The sequence below is a fragment of the Hypomesus transpacificus genome, chromosome 14 (genome assembly GCF_021917145.1).
Source record: "Hypomesus transpacificus isolate Combined female chromosome 14, fHypTra1, whole genome shotgun sequence".
In the NCBI taxonomy this organism is placed as follows: domain Eukaryota; kingdom Metazoa; phylum Chordata; class Actinopteri; order Osmeriformes; family Osmeridae; genus Hypomesus; species Hypomesus transpacificus.
In genome coordinates, this window is record NC_061073.1 from 1,669,567 (window position 1) to 1,676,199 (window position 6,633).

Genomic DNA, 6,633 nt, shown 5'->3' on the forward strand with positions numbered 1-6,633 from the left:
AACAGAACACCAAACAATGCATTTCAAAATGAGCAATCCAGTGTATATAGTATATGATTGTGCATTTTATTTGACAGTAATGTACAAAAGCAATGAACTGTTATCAGTCAAAACAGTTTTTAGATTGAAACTGACAAACGCTGATGAGTTCATTCAGGTACAGCAAGTAGAAAGGGCAGCCTTTTGAAATTCTCAATGTCTCTCTCACTCGAGCATACACAAACCACAGGTCAGACCTTAGATACATCTCTCAAGCCCCAAACATTACAGTACATGCACTTGTTTAAGACCCAGTGATGTGGTAATTTAATTTTTTCCTGGTACAAAAACTAAAATTACAAAGAAAACTCGAACAAAACAAGTCACATATGACATTTCACATGTTAAAAGTTTCCCAGTGGGGATCCTATACAAGTCACCATGACCACCATATCATAATACCTGTGTTCTCAGCAAAACTGAATTCACCCTCATTAACCAATATGACTGCATGAATGCATAAACAATCACCAGGAACATGTAGTAGTAGTGTACAATTTAGATTGATAAATTCTCAATTGATATTGTTCCTTTTCTACTTTCTTGAGAATGTTACACAGTAATATTGGTCTTTTGTTTTTGGAATACATTTACAACACACACTGGGGAAAACCTTTTGTGCAAAATAATACACAAACTGCAACACAAAACTAGCTAAACAAATGCATGTATTTATACAAAAAGGCAAGGATTTTAAGTGTCATCTATAAATTAGTGTTAATTCAGTGCAAAAAAATTTCCTCAATTTCCCATTAGATGTTTTGGTCATAAGTGACATCCTAGTCAAAAAATGTTTAACTGACTTCTCCAGAAGAAAATCGAATTTACAATCCAACATAAATCCTACATTTTGAAAATATAGGCCTATAGGGAAGGGCTGTCAAACTAAAGCCACTTGATGGTTTCAGTGTCTGCAGACATCACACAAGGTATGTACTTTGAATAACTGATCAAGGACAGATGAAAAGCTTTCAGGGCTGCCACAGTGAACGTATGCTGCCCTATCACGACAGTAGGTAAAGGGCGGCTCATGGAAGTGCACTGAGGTATTGATACTGAAATAAGCAGACTTACAATTTAAAGGGAGTCTTCATAAGCATTCATGACACCTTTATGAAAACACTCCTAATACCTTTGTGAGTGCTGAACCATTCATAACACATTATTTTTATGTTGTTTGAAAGCGATACGCAAAAGCAATTATAACAGTTTTGAGTTGTAACAAATAATGACGTTAGCCCCAGTGAAAAATGCAACATACACTATGAGTGCGTTTGTCTGTTTGTTGCAAGGCAGAATACACTGACAGAAACCCACTCCTAGAACATATCAGATGTATGCTACACAGTAAAAACAATAGGTATTGACTACCGAATATATATATTCCACACACACAAAGGTGTAATGAATGTTCATAATGGTGTCGTACATGCTTATGAAAACTCTTCATGTGAAGTGTTACCGTAGACTTTATTTGTATTTTGAGTGGATTGGGCGTAGTGATGATCCGGGGGTTAAAGTTATTTCCAGGGTCTGCTGCTCTGGGATCTTGCACTTTCAGGGCTAGCTAAAGAGGAGCTCTTCCGACTCCGAGCACTAGAAGCTTTGGACAATGTGCTGCTGCTCGACATGCGACTGCTGAGACGGCCTGTGAAACACACAAGCAAAGGAACAGAAAAGTCAACAAAGGAAAAATCTGGTTTACGTGGTGTGTAGTGCAGTGACACTTATTGGTAGGATGGTTCAATGTTGGAAGTCACTGAACAAAAAAAAGCCTCAAGATCTATGCTTTCAAAACACCCCTTGCTACAAAGTGATACTCATGTTAATGACCTTTCCACAATAATTCAACCTTTTTTATATTGTCACTCCTTAAAACACCTTCCACATATTCAGTCAACTTCAGTTTGAACCCAACCTTTCTCAACTTTCCTTTGCTGCCAATGTAACACAAGTGTGTTCTTACTGTTGGGATTCGTCGGTACAAGCATTTCCTCCAGGTAGTGCTGGATCTTAGCTAGGTCGTCAGATGAGAACCTCCACTTCCTCTCTGCTGGCAGAAAGACCTGGCGAGGCGTGGAACGCTTCCGGCCAACCATTGTCCCTGTGGGAGACGGCAGGCAAGAGGCCGGAATGGAGCCTGTTGTCAGTCCCAAAGGGAACTTCTGAGCTATCACTTTGAGACCTAGAAGACGGGAGGGAGGAGAGTGAGAATAAAACACTAAGCCCAAAACTGAAATAACCAGCGCCACAAAAAATGTGTACACAAAGTGTTGTTTGCGTGTCATTATTCTGACTTTAAAGCAATCGTACCTTATTATGTAACATATTCAGAAATCGATTTGTTTGGAGGGATGCACTTTTGCTTGCAAACGAAATCTTTATACACTTTTTTATACAAAACATCACCGTGGGCATAGCAACAATGTAGGCTAATTGGTGTAAGGCAAATATCCTTTTGGATATGTCAACCCCCAAAAACCAATGCAATAGTTTACCTCCAGACAGCAAGAAGAGATTCTCAAAACCTCTCTCACACATGGTGGTGGCAACCTGACTGGCCATCCTCTCATCTTCATCGTACACTATGATGATCTTTCCCGAGGCGTTTTTCTGAACACACTCTCGTCAAGGGTTTACAAATACAAATGTTGTCTTTCAAAAGGATTCAAACATCCATTTGCCCACTTTTCTTTTTCTTTACCAAAGGAATTTCCATCTCTAATGATGATTGATTCTTGACAAGCAAATGTATTTCATCAAGAACAGAATCCCTAGAGATGAAACTTTGGAAAACGGTATACAAGTGCAAGGATACATAATCCAACACTTCCCTAGTGTAAGGATTCATTGTTCTTGAGAGGGTGGCAATGGGGTAACTGTATGCTGCAGGGAAAAAAGGAAAGTTAGTAAGCGACAAGTTAAAAAGAACAAAAACACAACTGTAATGGTGAATAATAGAGATTATAATGATTCCTGGTGAGAAAAATGTGTTTTCCTTGAACTACTCTTAGTTTTATTGCATCAAGAAAACTAAATGAACTGACCGAGAAATGTAAAGGATTCTAAATAGCTTGCTATTTAACGTCATGGCCAGTTCTCTCTATGAAACCAAATTAATTGGAATTCTCTGCACCTCATGGGGTGTACCTACCACTGATGATGTGGCACTGGTCATACTGCTCTTTGTCTCGTACATCCAGCAGCAGGTAAGGACAGTCAGGGTAGCGTGTGTCTGTTTCCCGATGACTGGACACAGGCGTCAGAATGACTTTTTGATCTTCCTTGTCCAGGTCCAGTTCTCCCACACCACTTATAACACTGTAGGGGTAGCAGTGATTGTTTCAGTAAACGGACAATGGCATTCAAACACACTTGACATTATGCCATGTCACACTTCCAGATAAGCAAAGGACAGCTAATACTTGCCTGCCCATAGGCAGGAAACAGGGGATTCTTAATTTGATTTTTAAGAAAAGAAAAATGGCACGATGAGAACCATTTATATGTGTGGGGCTGAATTCAGACAGGGCTGAGAGGTTACAGCTGAGTTTAGGGTTCATAGTTATTTACAGTCGGTGTGAGTGTATGTAGGCAGCATATATGAATGTGTTAGAAGGATGGACAGAATAAATAAAAATAAGGGTGTAGATATCCAAGTATTTAGGAAGGAGCAGATGTTTGCATCGTCTGTACATGACCAAAGGACACAGGCTGTCAATGTTGTGTAATCTAGTTTGGTTCTACAAACCCTACCTTTGCAGTGTCGACCTTGGAGAAAAGCCAGCATCCCCTGCGTTGTTGCTGTTGTCAAGAAAATGTGCGGGTGTGGGGTACTGCAGGGGAGACCCGTCGGTATTCTCAGACAGGCGCTTTATTTCAGGCTCCGAAAACACGGACATATTGTCTGGTGGGGTCAGGGAAAAACACCAACTGTTAACCATCCACATCAGATCAGCACACTCGTGATCTGTTACTTCTAAATACACTTGAAAAAACGGTTCACTCTAGCCTGATTCATTTATTGAATTGTATTTGCATTGCAAGACAATTGAGCATATTCATGCATACATACTGAAGGTAATTAGACATAAAGAGTAGGTTCAGTCATTACCTTCAAGTCTTGGTGTTTCATCTTCATTCACACTTTCATTCAATTCTGATACCGATGCCACTTGAATAACCTGATAAAAGGAGAGTACGTTTGAACAAAGACTCCCTCAATTATTGAATACTGTAACCAGATATATAGTCTTGATCCCGATAACCCTCTACTGCCTCTCAAAATCATTTAGTTTGAAGAAGAAAGTGTATGTAAAAAACAAATATTACTGGTGTCAAAACCAATCGCAAAGCCGTCTGGCACGTAAAGTCAGATGATTAATGCACTGTCTCAAGCCAAATATTATACAAAATGTTCATATAAATCTTGTTACACATCCATTTAAACATTTAGCATGACCATTACAGCCACAACCCTAACATCTATTCTACCTGTTGGCAGTCATTTGCCTACTGTACTTCAAACATCATGTACATCGTGAAAAATCTTGTTTGTGCATTGGTAGAGAGAGGGTTGTGGTGGTCATTTAAATTTAGTCAACTTTCCTTCGAGGATTTTAACAAATCCTAAAAAGAATATTTGTTGTTTAGAATGTGACTCACAGAATGCATCATTTCTCACTTACCAACTGTGCAAATGTTGTCACTTTTAGCCTTTTGAAGAGTTCATCCTTTCTGTACCTGTAATCTAAAAAGGGATTTATTTAGTCAATCCTGAAACAGATTTCTCACACATATCTTAACAACATTAAACAGCTTTGATGTGGATTCTCTGTCTACTAACTCAATCTCGACCCACCTGGGTCTTGAATGTCAGATTTTTGCTTTGCCTCTTCGTGTAATCCTTCCAAAATATCTCTGGAGCTCAAATCAACAGTATTGGCGTCCATACCGCCTTGCAGGCATACCTCTATCACACCCAATGCCCAAGTCAGGCAGCTCACCCTTCTTTTAACACAGGCTTTGGCACTGAGATGACCCAAAGTATGACCTTGTTATCTCACTCTCTTACTTGTCAAAAGCCCCTGTTGGCACCTCAACAGTGGAGCCTAACAAATCCTACATCAAGGCCCACAGAGAAATTATTGTCGAAAACTTTACAATCGGCCCAGAGTTATATAAAGGACTCAGTGTTACTTATCCCTGAGAAATCGTAGAGCCAGAAAGAAAATGGCCACTAGGCACAAAGTGCTTATTCACCGTGGTTGACCAGGTTACCAAGCTGTAAAATATCAGTAGGACAGGGCTTCTCCGGTGTACCTCTGAAAGTACAGACTTGAACACCGAGAGGAAATTGATATTGTACTGGAACTCATCTTATGAAAAGCACATGCTTTGAGAGTCTAGATACATGTGTCCCACAAACAAGCCTGGGTCTAGTACAAATGCAGACTTGTGTTTTGTCTACGCAATAGTTTAAACAATAAAGACAAATAAAATGTTATTGTGCAATAATCCCTACACTACAATATATCTGATCGTCATTTTACACCTTTATATTGTTATTACTTGTTCCTGTTATATTTATCTGACTTGTACAATATATATTCTGATGTTATCCTCACTGGTAAGTGTCTGTCAAGGTTTTTGTCAAGTTATTGCAACCATTACAGCACTACAAATAGTCGATCTTTACAAAGAGTGGACTTACTTTTCTTGATTTCTTCTAGCCTCTCCATGTACTTTGTCAGGCTGCATCCTGCCAAATAAAAAACATTCAACTACAGGCTGCAAATAATCCACATTCATTCTACCATCATATGAATATGTATATTCACATTACTAGATCTAACTAGTGTAGGCCTTCTGCAAGAAACATGGTATCTTTTAGCATAGTCATCTGAGGACATTTAGCCTACCTGTATCCAGCCTGGTTTTCACATGTTGATATTTTGGGTTCTGTGGAATTCTCCTTTTCAGGTACTTGATATGGGGAATTAGGTAAAAGCTCTGATTATATAGGTTACAACTTAAATAGCAGTGGTACAGTAACAAATAGGTTAACCAAACAGGTTAGAAACTGTGTAGTGTGCACGCCAGTTAACAAAATGGCTAGTTTGGTGTATAACGCATTAAATGACCAAAGAAACAGTAGCACTGCAATCCAGATTAGCATGAGAAGTAAAACAGCAAGAGCAAATTAGTAATAATGAAGGTTGTTACTTCTTTAGTCTACTGTAACACCTGCCTGGCCAGAGCAGGACCGGGGAGAACATAGCGAGTACTGTATTATGTTTTGCTTAGTAACTGCTGACGGGAAACATGATCACGACTTGAGAATGATCATCTTAAACCGTCGACACGACTATTACTAGAATGAAATGACCAAACAAATGTTAAAATAAAGTTAATGTAGTCGATTTACCTCTGTGTTTCCAATACTCTGTTTGGACGACATCTTTTCAAACGGAATACTTATAAAACATCGATTGCCAAGTTTAACAAACTTGGCGCTGATTGATTGAAGCAGAATTCTAAACCAATCAACAGAGCTGATACTCTGATGTCGAAATCCATCGTTCTACAGTTTGC

General features: G+C 39.0%; 1 protein-coding gene across 2 annotated transcripts; it reads right to left on the reverse strand.

Annotated features, from left to right (window-relative positions):
- Positions 1–45: 45 nt before the first annotated feature.
- On the reverse strand, positions 46–6,537 carry cep41 (centrosomal protein 41). 2 transcript variants are annotated; one of them, XM_047033890.1, is made up of 11 exons: positions 6,467–6,537; positions 5,961–6,024; positions 5,753–5,800; positions 4,728–4,789; positions 4,154–4,223; positions 3,796–3,946; positions 3,194–3,360; positions 2,858–2,925; positions 2,538–2,652; positions 2,006–2,224; positions 46–1,687 (listed from the first exon to the last, which is right to left on the reverse strand). In XM_047033890.1, exons 1-11 carry the CDS (start codon positions 6,497–6,499, stop codon positions 1,560–1,562), a joined length of 1,125 nt encoding a protein of 374 aa, XP_046889846.1. In that variant the 5' UTR covers positions 6,500–6,537; the 3' UTR covers positions 46–1,559. The 2 variants fall into 2 exon arrangements, with proteins under 2 accessions (XP_046889846.1, XP_046889847.1); XM_047033891.1 differs by lacking the exon at positions 6,467–6,537 and adding an exon at positions 6,265–6,375.
- Between the last annotated feature and the right edge of the window lie 96 nt (positions 6,538–6,633).